The sequence below is a fragment of the Onychostoma macrolepis genome, chromosome 01 (genome assembly GCF_012432095.1).
Source record: "Onychostoma macrolepis isolate SWU-2019 chromosome 01, ASM1243209v1, whole genome shotgun sequence".
NCBI classification, from domain to species: Eukaryota; Metazoa; Chordata; class Actinopteri; order Cypriniformes; family Cyprinidae; genus Onychostoma; species Onychostoma macrolepis.
The window spans coordinates 25,602,871-25,624,303 of NC_081155.1; the positions used below are offsets into that span (position 1 = coordinate 25,602,871).

The 21,433-nt window shown below is 36.4% G+C and overlaps 1 protein-coding gene across 1 annotated transcript; it reads left to right on the plus strand.

Annotated features, from left to right (window-relative positions):
- The first annotated feature begins 16,288 nt into the window (after window positions 1-16,288).
- dlx2b (distal-less homeobox 2b) lies at window positions 16,289-17,947 on the plus strand. Its single transcript, XM_058783483.1, has 3 exons — window positions 16,289-16,884; window positions 16,966-17,150; window positions 17,287-17,947. Exons 1-3 carry the CDS (start codon window positions 16,566-16,568, stop codon window positions 17,611-17,613), a joined length of 831 nt encoding a protein of 276 aa, XP_058639466.1. The 5' UTR covers window positions 16,289-16,565; the 3' UTR covers window positions 17,614-17,947.
- Window positions 17,948-21,433: the final 3,486 nt, after the last annotated feature.

The window sequence follows — 21,433 nt, forward strand, 5'->3', positions numbered from 1 at the left end:
CACAGCCTCTAATCTCTGGTTTATTAGACTCCTGAGTTTTGCATGATTTGGTTGAACCTGGCTAAAAGCCTAGTAGATATACTGTCCCAGATCTGTTTTTAGACAATTGGGACATTGAGACAATATAAGCATTGTAACCAACCATAAGACTAAAACTATGAGCTTGTTTAATGCTACCAAGGGGATTGGGGATTGGGGATTGGGGTTGGGGGAAGTACAAAAAAGGAATGAAAGACAAAGGTTAAATAGCCTAATAAACAAAATTGACATTTGAAATAGAGACAAATGGTCACTCATTGACTGGTTAATACTGTCATTGAATCTACTATCACACATATTATCAGAACATCACTTCATCAAAATGCCACCATAATCCTGAAATAAAAACTTCAGAACTTTAGAAACAGAACATCAGATGCATTGGAACAATTAGGTTTAACTCAATTAAGGTGAATTGGACAAAAAGAACACAGTCACATGAACTTTATTGAGAATGACCACTAAAAGATCAAGATGAACTTTAACCTCTATGTACTCTCCTCTCACAAAAATGTGTAAAAATGTCACGACAGGAATCTAGTCCTATTTAATACATTTTTCAGCTATAATAATATCATTATTGGCTTAAAAAGTACCGCCTGTGCAAGTCAGGCCCTTCTGATTATTTTTATAGCCTAGTAAATTACATCTGGGATAGTAATGCATGAAGCCACTTTTCATGTGGGAGATTCACCCAAAATTAAAAAAACAAAAAAACAAAAAAAAACAAATATCTTTTACCATTTGGCATTTACTCACCTTTATGTCATACCGAACCTGTATGTCATACTATTCTCCTGTGGAACAAATATATATATATATATATATATATATATATAAAACAAGTATATTTCTAAGTGTATTTTTAATCCATGCACAAAAAATCAGTAAGGTCCAGTTGTTGTTTTGGACCCCACTGACTTTCATTGTACGAACAAAAACAGTTGAAACATACTTCAGATTATCTAGTGAGTAAATGATGACAGATATTTAATTTTTGGAACCGTTTTAAGCCTCGATTGTTCTACTATAAACTTAGCCACTCATAAATATTTATTCCTTTTTAGCTCTGGAGAAAGGAAAGAAATCTGTAGAAGGGAAAAAGCCCAGTCTCATGAAAATCAACAGCACATATTTTTTTTTAATTATTTTTTTTATTTTATGTGCTATTTATACGCAGAAACTGACTTTACCATATGCACGTGTTTGACATGCATATAATACACAGTTTTTGCATGCATATGATATGCACTCCAAAGTCCATTTTTGCGTAAATAGTACGCCAAATAGAAACAGAAAATCGTGCCATTGAAATGCACATTCATGAGATCGGGTCATTGTGGCTACCACAGAGAATCTCTAGGTGAGACATTGCGAAAACAAATGGGCACACAAAATTGTCTGATTCATTGACCTGGAATAGCCTTACAGCCACACCCTTTGAAAGAGGACACAGCATCTCTCTCTGTTCTTTACCCAGGTGAATTTTGCTGTTCTGATGTCAGTAGTGTTGAAATGCAATGCCTGAGGCCGGGAATGTTCAGAAACACTGGGCGTTCCTGGATCAAAGTCTGCAATCAGACCCCTCATCCCCCCCCCGCCTTTACCTCCATACCTTTCTCCCTTTCTCTATCCACCCACTTCCCACTTCCCTCAAACACAAGCACTCCAATCACTTAGTATGCACTCCCTCTCACTCCCTCCTCCTCTTTTTTTTTTCTTTTCTAAGTGACATTGGTGGTCGGTGTTTCCACACAGCAGCAGCAAATAAATCTGTATGGAGAGCAGAATTATCCAAGAGTCGTAAATCTCAATCTTCTGTTCCAGTTCCATTCCGGTTGCTTTAAATCATATTAATGTTCCCTCTGTTCTGTACCTTTAGATTTTTTGTTCTGGATTTCTCTGAAAGTTTGTAAACAGATTCATAGACGTAGTGCTTTAAAGACAGCTCTGGGACACTGCAGTCTGACCAGAGAGAGTGTATTCTGTCCGCTACTGTGTCTTCAGGGGTTGGGCTGGGGCTGCTAATGGAGAGATATGTTGACAGACTCAGGTTTTGTCATGTTCAAGGATGTAAGTGATCTCTTAAGTTGCTTGCATTTTTTTTGCCTGTTTTTGAATTCTGAGAGCTCTGTGACCCTCCCATAGACAGCAAGGACCCTAACACGTTCAAGGCTCAGAAACGTAGCAAGGACATTGTTAAAATAATCCATGTGACATCAGTGGTTAAACTGTAATTTTACGAAATTCTACGAAAATACTTTTTGTGCGCAAAGAAAACAAAAATAACGACTTTATTCAACAGTTTTTCTCTTCCATGTCACCCTATAGTGCCATTTTGAAGAGTATCCCAAACATGATGTATCCCTGGCTTTAACATGATGTTATCATATTTTATCAAAAGAAAAAAAAAAAATCTGAATTTAAGAATTTTTATATATATATATATATATATATATATTTGGTGTGAATTAAATTGGCCATACCACACAGGATGTTGAATTAAAATAAAAAATAGAAATAGAATTATAAATAGAATTTATTTGTATTGTTATTCGCAGTCCTTCAAAAGGTAACTGTATCATTCATTTTGACTAATTATAAATTCAGTGCTGTCAAAATATTGACATTATTGATATTTAGGTTACATTTAAGGATTCTGATAAATTAATGTAATTAAAAAACTACACTTACAGCGTCACAGTAATTTATTTGCTTTGCATTGCATTTTTAATTCTTCTTACCTAAATAAACAATATGCATTCTATTTGCTACCTCGCTTCATATTCACAAATTTGGAACTGAAACCACAAAGGACTTCTCTGTTTAATTCTGACAGGAGCACATCCCTCCTGTACATTGACAATATTGATCTTTTCACCCTATATTAAACACATGACTAATTTATGTTTCTGAGGGCCAAACATGACATATTTCATATTTCAAAGCACTCACTTTCTCGCTGAAGTTATTTAACCACATTGCAAATAAAAGTTTGTCAGCATCAGTTTGCTAAGAAAGAGAGACCTCTAGCTTTCAATAGTAGGTGACAAGAGTGAAGAAACACATAACAAGTATTGTGGATGATTACAAGCAGTACAATTTTTATTTTATTTTTTATCTGAAATATGCAGAATTTTAGGGCCTTAGTGATTAGAAATGTATACAGTCTACATGTGTGTAGGCGCAAATTGGTATTGATCTGAATCTCATTGCTCTTTCCTCTCTATTGATTATTGACAATTCAGTTCTACAATTCTAGATCCCATTCCTCATGACCTCCTTTCTCTCTCTTGGGCCCTTCTGCTGTAAGCTCCTCTTTCCTCTCAGCCAGGTGGGATAATCCATTAATTTTTACTTGCCCGGCAGGGTGAGAGCCAATACTCAGGGTCTCTGTGTCTGTGTGTAAGAGACACTGAAACGAGAGAGGGTGAAATCTGTGAATTTTACACATTTTATTAAACAAAACAGCCAAAAAAAAAAAAATTTAAATCACCAGATTAATCTAACTTTGTACAATCTAAAGTTTGTACACTTTTAATCTATGTGTATTCTATATCATTACAGACAGACATAACATTAACTTCACAGTCTTTACATACACTGTCTATTCATTCACATACATTTTGTTCACACTTTCTATGTTAACTCCCTCTTTCTTCTCAACACAGGGCTCAACAAGTAGAGACAAATTAGAATGAGTAATCCCTCAAGTAGCCTCAAATCCCTCAATAACCCCCGTCAGTCACTCTCTTACTGCAATCAGTGCAGTCTTAACACCACTTTATCCTTCATTTTTGTTCATTTTTCATGGTGATTTTAAATAAAATCATGATATGAAGATTACAAGTTTTAGTACAATTCTATATGCACACCCCGAAAAAAAATGCAGTCATTGAATATTAATGGATAGTGCCAGTTCTGGATGCAAATGTACACTTTTCCAGCTGTACTAACATAGACTGTGCAGTAACAGCTATGATGTGCAACAGTTGTTAATCTTAGTACTGTACAATACCAATAGAATAGCATTTTGAAAATGCTTGCGTGAAGTAACTGTTTTATAAAAGAAACGAGTCACTCAAGACCAGGCTATATAATTTCTCTTTGTGTTGTTCTGAATTTGTATGAACATAGCCTACTGTTTAATATTTTATCAAGTGTATGTAATTCATTTTAAATTGGCATGTAACAAATGGATTTTTTTCAATGACAAATATTCCAGTTAGTGTCTCAATTAATGTAACTTTCAAAATACTTTTGAATTGAATATAGCATGTCATACTGCAAAACATGAACTTTTCAAAAGTATTTAGGCTAATGCAATCAAGTGCTGAAGAGGACATGTGGCGAAAGTGTTAAGTGAAAAGGGAAAAGATCTTCTCTGGGATGGCAGATATGGAGCCAAACAGAGGAATAAGGTGTTTAATTGAGTCATTGGGCATTGTTTTTGCAGTTCAAGTAGTTCAATTTTAGTACCTACTTATCTGGTGTAGAACAGCAGGGAACAGTAGAACAGTAAAGGGCCCAACGCTGAACCCTGTGGGCCCTCAGTTGTGAGAATGCAGGGAGTGAGCCTTTTCAGCTGTATAACCTGTTATCTAAGCATTATATGTGACCCTGGACCACAAAACCAGTCATAAGTGTCAGTTTTTCGAAATTGAGATTTCTACATCATCTGAAAGCTGAATAAATAAGCTTGAAATAAGCTGTTAGGATAGGACAATATTTGGCCGAGATACAACTATTTGAAAATCTGGAATCTGAGGGTGCAAAAAAATCTAAATACTGAGAAAATCGCCTTTAAAGTTGTCTAAATTAAGTTCTTAGCTATGCATATTACTGATCAAAAATTAAGTTTTGATATATTTACAGTAGGAAATTCACTAAATATCTTCACGGAACATCTTTACTTAATATCCTAATGATTTTTGGCATAAAAGAAAAATTTATCATTTTGACCCATACAATGTATTTTTGGCTATTGCTACAAATATACCCCATTGACTTAAGACTGGTTTTGTGGTCCAGGGTCACATATGAGTAAAACCCAAATTCAATTGCTTGTAATACCAGCAGAATGATCTTTGAAAAATCATATTGATTTATTGCTTTGGCTGACATAAGCACTTTCAAAATGGCAAGTAAAACAGTTTCAGTAGGATGACCATGTTAAGCCTGATTGATTGGGGTCCAATATGATATTGGCATGAAAGACTGACATCATGTTAAATTTAACAGTATCTTAACAGAGGTTTAAGCAAATAGTTTTTACAGCAAGTTTTACTACAAGTGTTTATTTTAGAGGATATTATGAACTTTTGCTACACTGCATACCTTTTTATGTGTTTTGGGGGACTGAAAATGCAAAATTTTAAAAACTGATTTCAAAATGAAAATCGATACTGTTATCACCTCTGTGGAAAATACAAAAACGTGATTTTATGAAAACAGTGGCATCATGCGCATACATATTATGTGCTCAGTGTGTGCTCAGGAGTGTAGCGTTTCTTTACAAAGTCACATTGCCAACTATATAGACATTTACACAGAGCGCTGTGTACGGAGAGCTGGTAGTATCCTGAAGGACTGCATACATCCACTTAATGGATTGTTCTCATTGATGCAGTCAGGAAAAAGATACCGTAGCATAAAAACCAGAACTTCTCGGCTGTTGAATAGCTTTCTTCCCACAGCAATTAGGCTGCTAAATCAGAGTTTGTGACTCTTTTGTGATTTATTCTTTTAACATTTTAGAGCATTTGAAATAATTTTATTAGAATATTTATGCTTTATTATTTTAAATAATTTTATTGAACTGATTTATATGTATTATATAATGCACTGAATTGTAAGATGTGGACGTGTGAAACACAATTTCGTTTCTATGTGACATAGAAATGACAAATAAAGTATCATCATCATCATATATGCATAATATAACATTTTTAGTTATGTGGATCTGTGTAAACAGGGATCGTTTTGACAACATTGTCATATGTAAAACTTTTCAAAAACTCAAAGAAAAAACTTTTCTGCCATTAGTTTATTGTTGTTGTGTAATTGTACCCTAAATGATTTAAGTGAATGACTATTAATCATATTCAGCTTCACTGTATCACTCAGTGTTATTCACATCGAGTTTGTTTAAAGACTTCGGGAGTTACTTGATGTTCAGCCAGTTTAGGGGGATTTGACCTCTGTAAAGCAAACAGTAAAGCATTATATAGATTATGTTATTTTATACATATGCAATGACTAAGAAATCATGATAAGCTTGTTAAACTTGATGACTGCAAAACTGTGAGACTGACAGATGGGCGTGATTGAGGGAAAGAAAAATAGAAATTAAGAGAAAAACAGTAAATGCTATAATAATTATTTGTACTGTACACCACAGATTTGTGGCTGTTTCTGCCTGAGCAAACAAAAGCAAACTAAACCCTGCTGGGAGTCATGGCTAAACACACACACACACACACACTCACACACACACACAGAGGGAGTGAGGTGGAAAACAGAGTAATGCCATAGCAACAGGAAACAATACTGTAAGAACTTGTACCCAGAATGCATATTTGGTGAGTGAATAAGATTACCGTGCCTTTTTATTACAGTTTGGCTGAGCCCAGTGCACTCTGGAACACTGGGTATTTTTAGGAGCCACTTCACACAAGTTTTTGAAAATATAAATTCGTTAAGTTTTAATGTGCAGAATTATTGCACACAAAACCCATTAGCCATCTCCTCGTGATCACCATCGGTTTGGCAGATGGAGAGCTTATAGTTGCAAAATGTTACAATGAAACAAGTGGAAAACTATGTCCCATTTCTGGTGGAGAACATGGGGAAAAAAGCTGATTTTGTAACACTGGCCTGTGACATTTACCGTAGATTTATTTTTAACAATGTAAAGAGGTTTGTGTGTGAGAATCCCAAGGCTTTGTAGCATATGTGACTGTGTTGGTGCATATGTATACGTGTCTGTTCTTTTCAGATGTCTTGACATTCTCATTGCTGTCGTCCTCAGCTATTCCCTGTTCTCTTCCCTCTGCTCAAGACTTCCTTCCAGTTGTTATTGTTGAGTCCAACAGCCATTAAGCCATTGTTGTTAAAAATAAAACTTTAGTGGAAAAAGACAGAAAGGTTGGGAAACATGACTGGTAGTCAGAGCAGAAACAGCCATCTGTGTCAATGGTTTCACATAGAAAAGTTCAACTGCAGCTACTGGGTGGGTCTAGATCTGCCTCTGTCATTATATACTCTGGAATTTGTTTCCAACACACTGTTATAAACCTGAATCAAATGTGCGAACAGATGCTGTTTTGTATGTTGTTCCATACTATCTGTTACTGTCTGCTCATACTGTACTCTATTCATTTTCTCCATGCTAATTTCACAGTGCATTCTTTATGTTCATGTTGGGTGTGGAAAAGAGAGAGGGAGGAAGAGAGGAAAAGAGAAATAAAGCAAGAATGTGACTGTGCCAGTTTTCCTCGCATTTGTATTGATCTTTTTCAAAACCATGTGTTTGTGTGTGTGTGTGTGAGAACTGGTATATATGGTTTATGAGGACACAAATCTGTATAGTAACATGGGTACTACAACGTGAAGGTGGTTTATGAGGACACTGTGTCCCCGTAAACCAAAAGGCTTAAAAAACATACTAAATGGTGTTTTTTTGAAAATCTAAAAATGCAGAAAGTTCCTGTAAGGGGTAGGTTTAGGTGTAGGGTTGGTGTAGGGCAATAGCACATACAGTTTGTACAGTATAAAAACCATTACACCTATGGAGAGTCCCCGTAAACCACATATACCAGACTGTGTGTGTGTGAGTGTATTCAACCTTTTTGTTTTGCTCAGCATTGGAGAAAACCGGTTTGACAATTTCAGTCTCATAGACGCCAGTGGGGCCTATTTTCTTCCACCAGAAAAGGAGGTAGAATGAATGACAGAGTTCACACACACACAAACAAACACAAAATGCACCCTCAGGGCACACATAGCTGCCAGTGTTCAGCCCTGTCTTTTAAGGGAAAGTACAAGCAGATTGTATCTGTGTCTCACACAGACACTCACATACAAAGCCACTCATTTTTCCCTCTTGAAAACCCACAGAACAGCTACATTAGATGCAATACTGAGGAAACTGGAATACTGGGTCTGTTTTCTCAAGGCAAAAGACCTTAAATCTTCAGCTAAAGATGTCACTCTGAAAAACTGTTAACCTTAAAAGTGAGCTTCATAATGTGTAAATTTAATTGGTTTTGTTTACGTCAAAAATCTAATTTAACACACTTAAATCCATTTGGTTATATCAGCAAAATTATTTCTACTTTTTACAGTGTTTGTGCAGACATTTCTTAGCAGCACTTTGCATTTTTCCTTATTTTGGATATAGTGACATCGCAGAATTTTATTTTTCATTTTTAGATTTTTTTAGTTTTTGTTACATTTGATTAATCAAAAAAGATCGAAATCTATTTTGGATTATGATGATCCTTGTTTATGTGGTAGGGCAGCTCTTTTAGCAATGAACATTTGAAGCAAAGGTTCAGATACAGGTCAAATTCAGTAACCTGGACTCATGAAAGGCACTTCATTAAGTTAAGTCTTTTTACCTTAAGAAGAACATAATTCAGTTTAGGCAGACATCCCTCCAGAGACAAAATAATTGAACTCCACAGCTGTTGCCCTCGAGACGTGATACTCTAAAACATTTTAAAAGTTACACTTAAGTTGTTATTGATTTATGTACATTTTTTAGTGACTTTAACCCTCACTTGTTTTGTATCTCTCACACAAACCTTTCAGCCTCTCCTAAATTCAGTCACTTAGAAGCTTTGATGTCGCATTAACAATAACAGCACAAAGGGGGACGTTTGTTTCAAAGTTACAGCTAATAAACTCAGGAAGCTCTCACTATTTTGTGTGTTAAGGACCGGCTTTAAAAAGGAAGAAGGAGACGAACAGGGAGACAAACAAACAGTTTTACGTGTGCATCTTTATCACCCTTCTTTCTTTTCATCTTTCACTCTCTTTTCAGGGTCAGGTGATAGGCAATGCATTCCTGTGGGTTAGCCATAATTAATGACCATGTGATGCCACTACAGATTGATAGACTGATTTACTGTGAGAATGTAAAGACCTTCACCAAGTTCACAGTCTAAAAGTCATTTTCTTGACAAAAAGTCTTTTTAAAATAATTGTCTCACACTTACAAATTGCAATCAAATTTACAAGCATTTAACAACACAAATATAGACATTCTCAGCTGAAAGCCCTTTAAAATTAGCTGTTTATTTATGATGAAATAATCTTTTGGACTTTTGGACTTACAGTATCCTATATTGCTGGTATTTAGATGTTTTATTAGAGTGCCCAACTCTTTTTAGTAGCTATTTAAAATCCATGATTTTTTTCTTATAATATTGGTTTGTAAAGAGTTTGTAACTAAGCAGGTCTACCTGGAGAAAGCTATCTATTTCCATTTCCATTAATCTCAATGGCAGTTGCTTGGCTGGTGCAGGACCCATTACGTTGGGGTATGTAATTTGATATCTGACACCTTTTCTCATGGTCATAATTGTATTTCAGCCAATTGTCTGAGCCGTAAATGCCGCATAACTTTGGAACAACAGGACAAAGCTGATTGGCTGATTGATCATCATTGGTCCAAACTCACTGTAAAAAAAGATCCATCATTTTTTCAGCCAACTTATATGTTCTAAAGATAATAAAGGAGACGAAGAAATAAATATTTATTTTACAATTCATTTCACTGTTCAGACATTAGCCTACATGTTTTCAGTGACTTTATAAAATAATGCAAATGACTTTATCATCTTGAAAGAAATCGTTCACCCCAAAAATTTTAATTTCTTGTTAATTTACTCACCCTCAGGCCATTCAATATATATGTGACTTTATTTCTTCAGTAGAACGCTAAAGACTATTTTTAGCTGAAACCATGGAGATTCAAAATATGCAAGTCAATGGGTGCCATCACTTTGAGAGTTAAAAAATAAGGTACAGGAAACACAAAATTAATACCCACAGCTCCTGACGATATATAGAGGTCTTATGACATTTACATATATTCATTTAGCAGACGTTTTTATCCAAAGCGACTTACAATTGAGGAATACAATAAGCAATTCATCATAAAGAGGCAAATAAACACAGGAAGTGCTTGCAATACAAAGTTTCAGGCATTGTTCAGAATAATGCAAGCTAGACAGGGAGTGGTTAAGGAAAGAGAAAGCAAAGTGTTTTTTTTTTTTTTTAGATGAAGTCAAATGATGACGGAAAAGATGAGTTTTCAGGTGTCGCTTGAAAATTGTTTAAATTTTCAAACTCGAAAATTATGAAGCAAAACAATCCATCTGTGCAAGAAACTGATTATTACTTGCTATATTCAATCAATACAACATGAATCACCAAGGTTCAGCTAAATCATCTTTGTTGTACTGAAGAAGGAAAGTCACCAGATGTTTATGACGGTTTGCTGCATAGTTATTTTCCTGTGTGGATATGTAAATTAAATCTCACCCCAAGCTCTATAATCTTAAACAGATGCACTGACAAACTTTTACTGTCTGAGCTCCGAATGCCTGAACCACACCCAGAGGGTTCATAAACCACTGTAATAAAGGAATGGAGAGGGAGGGTGAAGAGGGAGAGGAGATGAGGAAGATGATTAGGACATACACGCACTGATTCACACCCTACTCACTGTGCAACACACTTCATAACATGAGTGTTTGACCTCCGGCAAGGATGAAGGTGAAAGATGGTATTTTATTTGCAATTAAATAGCTTTGTTCCCTTGGAGAATATAACACACCCACAGTTACGGAAGACACACTTACACGCACATCCTCACTGACACCAATAAGAAGAAGAGAGTTCTAAACCAATCATGACCTCCTGCCGACTGCAGCTTTGGTCCATTACATCTCACAGAAGGATTAAACATGTTTTAAAACCATAACCTGCTTGAACTGGCTCTTTTTATAAAGCATTGCGTGTTATGGAATCATATGAACTGTGTAAATTCTTTGTACAGTAATATTAAAAAATGCATAATTACTACTTTTAACCTCTCTAATGTTATGATTGTTTGTAGTTTCTGATGTTACTCTGATGTTATATAAATTATATATTGAGAGTTACCTTCAGACCTATTAAAAAACCCACACATTAATAAAACAGAAACATTCCCAGAATTCATTACATACACCAACACAATTCCTCACCCTTCTGTCTTCTTTATTTAAAACATATTTAATTTCTCCTGTAACATATTATTGCAGTTACCCGTCCTCCTTTTCCTCCTTTCATCAAAAAATTAGTACATGTTATAGGGAGAATACTGTTTTCTGTTTTTCCCTCTACTCCCTAAAGACATAAAAAAGTGAAATGTGCTTGAGGATATTACTTCTTTCATGACTGTAGAAGCTTTCATCCATGAACAGTCACTAAGGTATGTCATTGCATGAACCTGTAGTGACAAGACTGCAAAAGTTACCTTTAAAAGACCTTTATCGTTGTTGTCATACATTTTACGTTTTATCATCTAAAATTTAAGTCAGTGTGGGATTTCTAACTAACTATGTATATCAAGTGCACATGTAGAACATTTTTATATAGTTATTATTGCTATTTCTCTCAATTTTGACACAATTTTGTGGGCTTCAGCTTTTCTCATTGCCTCACTCTTTCTCAGTCAGATACAAGAGTGCTGTGGTTGAAGCATATGGGATTCTTTCCTACATATAAAGCTTTAAAAAAACAGCCAACTTCATAACTGGCAAGTTACTTATAGTCAGTATAATGTCTGTTGGGGTACCATCATAATAAAGTGTTAACAGATATAAGCAGACAGTCTACTAATACTCTAATGACTGCTAGGTGACATGTAGTTGCCAAAGTTACTTATATAGTGTTACACAGTAAGGTAGCAGCTGCTTGGGAAGGCTGTTAAATTTCTTTTTTGGTGGGTACAAGTCTGGAAGCTCCAGAAATTACAGCTGCATAAATGCATTGCATGGATTGCATATTTATTTAGTTGAGAATTTAGATATTTCCCCCCAAATAATGTTGTAAAACACTCCAAAGCCTTGTTGGCTGATGGTACATGCAAGGTTTGTATGTGGTACTCCTTCCAAAAGAGTGTTGCATATTCATTTGTGTTGCACATCATGTTTTCATTTTCAGCATTTCTCGTCAAATTTATGTGAATTTGCAAGTGTAAAGAAACTGTTTGAAGAAAGGTCATAAACATATCCTCAGAAAAGCAGATCAAGCACAGCAGGGATTGTGGAAACCTTCATAATAATTTAAAACACTCAAAATATGCTGCGATGTTGTGTTTCTAAGAAATTCTTTTACTGAGGCTCACATATTTTCTCATTATTCAGCAACATTCATTTGCAAGTAAGACAAACAGAGATATTTCCTGAGCAAAGCTGTTTCTTATGTTAAGATTTAAATTGAATCTGATTTCATTTAAAGTGTGTGAATGAGCTAGTAGTGTAGTAGTGTCTCTTCTCCCTGTTGTACACTGTAAAACTTAACAGTCATGAAAATGAAATAAATGAATTTCAATCAAATATTACTGAACATTCTTCAGATATCATTCAATCAGTATGCTGATTTGCTGCTTATGAAACATTTCTTATTATTATGAAAGTTAAAAACAGTTGTGCTGCTTAATATGTTTGTGTGTGAGATTTTTCAGTATTCTTTGATTAATAAGGTCACTGTCACTTTTGATCAAAGTGTCATTTAAAAAAAAGAAAAAAAAAGAAAGAAATCTAATGACCTCCAAACTTTTGAACAGTAATTCAAGTGAATTCATGGTTTTCTGAACATTGTGAGGAAATTTGGCCATCACAGTGATGGTAAAAGCTCACATGCACACACACACACACACACGTGGCTGCCCCACCCAGCCCCTCCTCACTTTCCAAACACACCTCACCTCCCAGCCCTCCAGCTCTGTTTTTAACATGTTCCTGCAGGTCGTCCTGTTCTCAGAATGCATTTGAGCTGCTGACGAAGGATCAGCAAAAACAGCGAACATTTTATGCAACCTGACTTATGATTGAAACTTTGGCTGCTTACCAGTGATTTTCAAAAAACGGCTGTACATGCTGTCCCAAAACAAAATGTCCTCAATGCCTTGAAAATGTGCACTCATATTTATTTATTTAACAGCATTAATGTGTTTGTGTGTGTGCTAATCAAACACTGACTGAGATTAATAGTAATGACATTCGTATATCAACCTCAAGAATACCTGACAGACAGACAGACAGACAGAGAGACAGAGATCTCTATAACCTTGAAATTCTATTCTATGAGACCATGAGAGCAGCAGATCTATCAACTTCATCTGGAAGTGATATTCACAAAAGCGCAACTGACAGGTGTGCAGGTCACATCACGGAAAAAAGGATTGGAGTTGGGGAGAAGAAAGAATGCTGGAATGTTAAAATCCTATTTGCCTTGTTTGTTTGTTTTGTTATATATTATACCCTTTGGCACAACACATTCTTTTCTTACTTTCTTCAAAGCCATAAGAAAAGTGAATATTTGTCTTGCTGCAGAAAAAATCCCGGAAATCTGGATTATGAATCCACAAACTAATTTGTCAAGTAGGATTGGCTGTCGGGTCTTTCCTCAGAGTACAAAGCACACACCCACAGGAAGTTCACACTCCTTGGGACAAGGATGATTACTAAGAATCACTCACTCAGGGCAGCACAACAAATTCATGCTTATAGCAACCCATTTAGAGAGTCTTTTTAATAGCTGAGAGCTTATGTGTCATATTCTTGTAATATAAGAAGTATGTAGGGCATTGAATTTAATATTGTGCATGTAACCGGACGTTATGAATCATAAACTGACTTCAGAGAAAAGTACACCAAACTAATTTCAGCTAAATCTAAATAGATGATTTACAGTAAGAACACAGGAAAAGCATAAATAAAGAAAACTTTACTATGAAAGGAAGCCTAATTTTTTCTTGTATGTGTACATATTTGTATACTTCTGATTTGGTCTTCTCTAAAGAAAGCTGATATTTATATTGATGAAAGCTAGGTGTATCTATTGTTGGACCAAAGATAGATTTTATGTTTGCCTTTTGTTTTGTCAAGTGACCTCTCTATTGGGTTCTTGTTAATGGATGCCATTGCTTAGTTTGCAATATTAAAAGGCATTCTGTTCTGCATTTGATTCAGCAAAAACAACATGCATTTAGTGTATCAGTCTCAATGAATAGAGTATTAGTTGTGATATAATAGCATAAAGTTGATATCTGCATTTGATGTTTAGGCTACCTAAACCTAAATCATTTCTTTTTATAACTACACTTATATGACCTCTTTGCTCTGAGTCTCTGACACACACAAAATAGCCTGAATTGGTATTTAAGCAAACAGTGCCATCTCGTGTTTACTAATGCAGTTCAGCGGTGCAAGAGCAACTTGTATAATTTTACAATGCACATTCGGTAAATGTCATAAACTATAATGGATTTTAAGTTTTAAAACAGCTACAATTAGCTACAGTTTAAATAAAATGGACTTCTTGTTTTCCTTCTGTGTTGTATTCACCCACCATCTTAAAAACACCTTTTGTTAGCTTCTAAATTTAAAGTCTAACTTTTTCCCATTATATATAGCCTATACATATATATATATATATATATATATATATATATATATATATATATATATATATATATATATATATATATATATATATATATATATATATATGTATATATATACACACACACACACACACAGATTTGTTTGGTGGCTTATTATATGCTAGTAAAACAAATTAAAAAATAAAATAAAATAAAATAAATAAATACGGAAAATTGTTGTTGTTGTTATTTTATCCTCTTGCAGAAGTATCATCATATTTTAATTGTATTTATTTAATAGCATGTAATAAGCCACCAAACAAATCTGAATCGGTATAGCTGCGGGTGGGGTGAATTTGGAGTGCATTGAGGGAAGATAGACATCATCTCGAAAAAGGTAGTTTTATATCTATGGACGCAGGAGGGCGCCAGAGGTCCTCTCGAAGACTTGTCCCCTGAACACCTGACCTGAGCAGAAAAGGAACCAGGGACTGACTTCACCTGCGAAACTTTTTTTTTTTTTTAATATCTATATAACTTTACAGTAATTTTGTGCATACTGTAGCCTATAATGACCAACCATGTTTTGAGTCATCCTTCATCCAACTAACCTAATCGAGTGTCGACAACATTAACATTATCAATTTCATTGGAGACTTTAAATAAGGCTCGCATAATAGTAATACTTTTAATTTTATTTATTTATTTATTCATTATTATTTTTTTTAATATAAAATAACAAAATTCTATTTTAAATCGCTCTACAGCAGAGACAAGTCACCCAGGGATTATAGCTGGCAGAGCTCAGGCCACAAGGTTTGTTGAGTTGACAGAATACTTAGTAAATTGCCAGTTCTCGTGACTGAGGTAGTTTTCTATGTAGGTCTGTGCACGAGGCGTTTGGCGCGACAGAGCATCATATAGGGCTGGTTCCGCGCTTTATCCCTGGTGTTTACCGGGGAATAATTGCTGTTTTGCGCACCTGTGGGTGTGAGGAGACTGGCGCCGTCTGTGATTAGTCAGAGGAATGCAGACTGCTTCCGTAAGATACACTGACAACATTTCAACGATAGATGGCATTCCAGTTAAACCGTGCTTCTCAACAATGGGGAAATATATCCCTTTAATCAAGACTGTAAGCTTCATTTGATACTTTTAGACTATTAGTCGGTTTAAATGTAGACCATTGATCGAGTAATTTACATGCGCACTGCTCAATTTGAAAGGCTAAAGGTTCAGGGTTCATCTTAGGTTGCATATAAACAAGAAAATCACATTCGAATTACATGATTCAGTTAGATGCACAAAAAATGTTCATACTACAGAAAAAGACAATGCTCCTTTATATATTTCATACTCCCTGGCTATTCTCCATCTGCAAAAAAAAAATAGTCCTGTCTTCTTTCATTTTGTCTCTATAGTTAGTTATTTTCTCTCTCTTTTTGAAATTCACCAATTTTGCTATTTAAATTTATTTAGTAAGTGAATAGTTATATTTTTCAACTCTTGCAAAGAGCAGCTAAATCCCTTAAGACCAAGGCTGCAAGATATTTTGTTATTTCGACTTGTCAGAGGTCTTCCTTCAGCTGGCAGTACTTCTTAGGACTGCCTGCTAACCGATTGGTTCGCTCTGCCACATGACGCCCAGTATATGGCCCGCCCGTCAGCATCTCCAAGGCAGAGACCGCCGCGGAGCTCAAACCCTCTATCAACTATGGATATGTAACTTAAGGCGAAACAAACTACCTCCATAAGTTGTGTGCTTTTGTATCACCGGTTATTTGTTAGAGGTGCAGATTTTGAATAGGCTATTTTAAGTGGTCACGGTAAGTAAATTCAGTTCACTGTTTTTTCCTGCAAAATGACCGCTGTTCTGGATAGCCTTGGCTCGGATATGCATACAAACCATATTACCTCGAGCAGCTTCAGTACCGTTCACAAGTCGCAGGATTCCCCAACATTGCCGGTGTCAACTGTGACCGACAGCAGCTTCTACAGTAGTTCACAGACAGGTCACTGCGCGGGGACAGCGTACGCACAACTGGCATCTTATTCCTATCATCCTGGTACAGTGGGTAATGTTCACTACAGCCCAAAGGCGTACGATTTGGGCTATGCTTCATCCTATGGCGCTTATGGAACGTATGGACCCAGTTCTTCACCAACTCCAACCGAACCAGGTAAGACCGCCTCAGTATTCCCAAATGTCGTTTTCAGTGGTGATATTTTACAATGACAACTTGTGTGGTGAATTTTCATAGAGAAAGAAGAGAGTGAGCCAGAGGTGCGCATGGTGAATGGAAAGCCAAAGAAAATCCGGAAACCGCGAACCATCTACTCCAGTTTTCAGCTGGCGGCTCTCCAGCGCAGATTCCAGAAGACCCAGTATCTCGCGCTCCCAGAACGCGCTGAACTGGCGGCGTCTTTGGGCCTCACACAGACCCAGGTCAAACGCGGCTCTTTTACGGCATACTGTGGCTATAAGTTTAAAGCTGTATTTCTGTAGTTTTATTTATTTTAAGGTAGAGTTGTGTTGGTTGTATTTCATGTTTAACTTAGATGCGCTTTGTTTTGCACCACAGGTGAAGATATGGTTTCAGAACCGGCGCTCAAAATTCAAAAAGTTGTGGAAAAACGGCGAGATTCCGCCAGACCAGCAGGTCGCTGCCGGTGACTCTCCCTCTAGCACTCCTCCACCACAAGCAGGTTGGGATTTCCCACCGAACCAGACACCGAACGACGGAGACACAGTTTCAGAGCAGCCCACCGGGCCACCAAACACCACCGCCCCATCGTTTTTGACAAACTATTCATGGTACTCATCCACGAATACGGTCACACATCTACAGCCCAGCACCTTAATACAACCTCACCACAGCTCTGCCATGAGTGCTGGGACCATATTCTAACAGAGGACTAAAATGGCCGAATACACCTGTTGTAGGAGGATATAGGCCTATTCTGTCACTGGACTTATATCTTAGGAAAACATTAACTCTAAAATCTATTTTCAGGCTGGGTTTGCTAAAGATGTTTGCCGTGGAAATTCTTTGGCGCCACTAACGCGCGCAAGCAACGCACATTAAATTATTTTTCTATTTATTTATTTGTTTTCGTTATAGTCAAAATGAAAGGGGTAATCAGATATGTTTATTTCACATTCCAAGTACAAACGGGTAGCCTTTTTTCGTGTGTTGTACAGAATATATTAGATTTAGTGATAAATCTATTAAAATGCTTATAACCTGCAGTCATAATTAAATGTGCGTTTTACTATCAGTTTAACGTTTGGTTCTTTGATTGTCGTTTCAAGTTGTTTTTCTTCAACCCAAGGATTTTGTGGAGCTGTTTTTTTTTCTTTCAGGTTTTGCTCTGTAAAAACGATTCTTGGTAGCCTACCTATTATCACTGGTCGTAAAAATCTCGTAAAGGATCGTAGGCTACAACTGGTCTGTAACGTGTGTGTGTGTGTTGATATTTCCACGTTGTTTTAACCTGGCATCTAACAATGTTTACTTTTATAGTGGCAACCAATCACTTTTTGACTAAAACGCATAAATCGTTTGAATGAAACCGTATAAATGAAAGAAACCCAGTTTGAATTTGGAACGCTCGCTGCGTAAATACAACATGGGTTCATGTGCACTAATTTAATTTTTACAAAAATTAAGAAATTAGGTCTGCATAGGTTTGTAAAGAACATTACTCTTAGCCTGTGTACCCTATGCAGACTTTTTCTGTGCATTTCTCCGTTTCTTTTGCACGCGTAATGCATGTGTGATTATTCAGTAGGACGAATCGGATCCTATTTAATCCTTTGTAAATGTTTTTGGTAAGGAGGTATCCTGTACCTCTGGGCATGAGAGGGAACGCCTGGCATTCGGACGCGTCTTGGCATGCGCAGAAGGAGATGCGAGGGCGTTCCGCGTGCGGCGAGGGCTCTTCCCACTCCAGACTCTCTGGAGTCAGCTCGCTCCTCTTCCAGACGTTTTATGAACGCCACTCAACCAGAGAAAAAATACATAAAACCGCCTCAAGCAGACCGCCCTGGAAACATTCTCCTCGAGTCCTCGCTTCCAGCTCCAGCACAGCCTTGAGCTATTCTTGTACGGGGACACGCAGTTTCTCATAGCTTGCCTCACGTCTTTACATGGTCAAGTTCAATATTTTTGGAACTAAAATAGTTACTGGAATAGGTGGGAGACCCGGTTTATACTCTAAGGGCAAAACACCACTTGCACCAATTATACAAATTAATATGAGGCTTTGCTCATGTTTCGTATACAGCACCTGTAATCTAGCCCATGTGTTTATTTGTCATTGTGAAACTGGGATTAAAAGTTGCTTTACCTAATTGTAATTAAGGCAAATGCATATTACAAATGGATTTGCTTTATTAGGCCCTCAAATCGTGTGAATATTTTTGTATACATTTCTTGAACTATTATTAATCGCTAAAATTAACTAAATAAATAAACATTTGAAGAGTTCCAATGCAAAAGCCTCTAAAAGCCATCTTGGTCAAAAATGAGATAATGATACTGAGTGAATGCTCTCCACACATAGTATATGTTCATCAAGTACTTTCACTTCAAAAGCACTAAATCCCAGCCTCAACCCATTCAGAAGTACCAGTACTTACATAGAAACCCATACATAGTAGCCAGTAAGAAATGCTAATTATAGCGAAAATATCAAATCAATCAGCTCGGCCGAACAAACATAGAGCAGCATAACAAAACAGCATCATAACAAAATCATCAGTAGGCCTATTCCCGAAGTTTACCCACGAACTATCTATAAAGAATAACGTTTCAGGGGCTGTTGTAACTAATCGTTTATCTTATATGATTTGTTTCTTTTGAGGTTCATACGAGCTTCCGCGGTTTTTCTAAATATGGACACAGTGGTTGAGGCCCGGATCCTTTCATTCTTATTGAAAAAGACGTCTATTTTTATTCTGATTTTGGGAATCTCATTCTCAAACCCACCAGGTCACCATGACATATCTTTGCAGGTACAGCAAATGCTACTATGATTGTAGCACATTTTAACGTTCTGCTTCATTCCTTATGTCAACATTCACAGCTGGCAGTAATTGAAATGCCAGGGCTTATTTGCAACCACACCACTATGAGTCCAAATGACTGCTTCCGTTTGGATTCAAAGCTACATCTGCATGAAGCAGAGCAGAGGGTCTCTGTAATATTTCTAGAACAGAAAAGAAAGGAAACATTTTGCGGTTTAATCTGTAATGATATTTTGTAGTCCATTGGCATTATTAATCACGCACTTTCTGTGTAGTCCTAGCCCACTACTGGTGGGCTGTCAGTAACGCAAAAGTTGATTTGCATTGCCAATATTCTGCTGGATCTCATGAATTGTTTTTTTTTTATGTGCTATAATGACAAATGCATTGTACGATTAAGGAGAAAGCAAATAACTACAGAGCATTCACGTAGCCAAACCAAGCCCAAATGAAACGAACAACAAATAAAAAAATATATATAGCCTATACTTCAGATAGGAACAGATCACGAAATGTCGTAAACTAAATAAAACAGTAAAAGAAATATGGAAAGATGCAACGAAAAGTGAGCGAAAATACGAGATTTTAAGTTTAAAATCAATTAAAGTCAATATAATGATGATCAGGAACATCCTTAATGACAGAATACAGCACCTGCAAACGGTTCAGCGCTGTATATCTACATAAGAAAAACGCCTATTGATTCCCTGCCTATTCCTTTTTCTTTTGTCCGACTGAAAAGATTCCCTCCGCGCCAGAAATTGCTCGTAATTGCGACAGACAGATGAAAATGCGTGAGGATGCACAAAAACCAAATGGCTGCAATTATGATTCGATTTAATGAGCACAGCTTAGAAAGGCAGGCACCATGCGGTCAGAAAGTGCGATCAAATCACATAAACTAATAGACCTACTGAAATAAACAGATTATATGCTTAATAATAATAATAATATTGTAGAAACGATTCCTTTTAAGCTTAATAATAATAATGTAGCCTATAGAAATAATTCTTGGTCTTTACATAGTCCATCATCTTCATAATCTAAGGAGTTTAGTTCTTTGTGATTAAAAATAATAAGATGAACAATGCGCGTTGAAATGTTATGTGGTGTCGTTTACATCTCGTTTTATACGTACACATTATTTGCTTTATACTACCGATTCTTAAAAACCAAACAAACGGCGTTAAGTGCGCGTTTCTTTAGTCTAAATATAGCTCTTATACGGACTGTTTCAAGCAAAAGCAGAAGGAAACTTCCCAGATGGCACAGCCACCGAAAGCTACGGATTAACTAGTAAGGGTCACAATGTAATTAACTTTAATTGTACACATCATAGAGGCACAGCCATTAAACAGATGCAGAATAAGCCGGTTCGTGGAGAGAGTATCTAGGCTATTTCATTCAGTGTGTGTTTTTAGCGATTTAATATTTGCAAAATATGATTTTTTTTTTTTTACCATCCACACACTCTCAATAGTGAGAATACATGCGCATTTCAGACAGCAGAATTCAAACTCTGTCAAATGTCAGACAGCATAAGCAGTTTGCCAATGATGTCGTGAAGCAGATATGATTATAGGGTATTCTTGATACGCTACACATGGCTCATACGGAAACCCATGGCCCATAAATATAATCACCTCTCGAGAGATGCACAGCGCTAACTACATTACTGCGGAGTAATATTATGATGTACG

What these genes read in the sequence shown, in the direction of transcription:
- dlx2b (XM_058783483.1), top strand. Translation starts at nt 16,566, where the DNA reads ATGACCGCTGTTCTGGATAGCCTTGGCTCGGATATGCATACAAACCAT. An exon ending in ACCAACTCCAACCGAACCAG is followed by an intron (nt 16,885 to 16,965) that starts GTAAGACCGCCT and finishes GAATTTTCATAG; the next exon opens with AGAAAGAAGAGAGTGAGCCA. An exon ending in TGGGCCTCACACAGACCCAG is followed by an intron (nt 17,151 to 17,286) that starts GTCAAACGCGGC and finishes TTTGCACCACAG; the next exon opens with GTGAAGATATGGTTTCAGAA.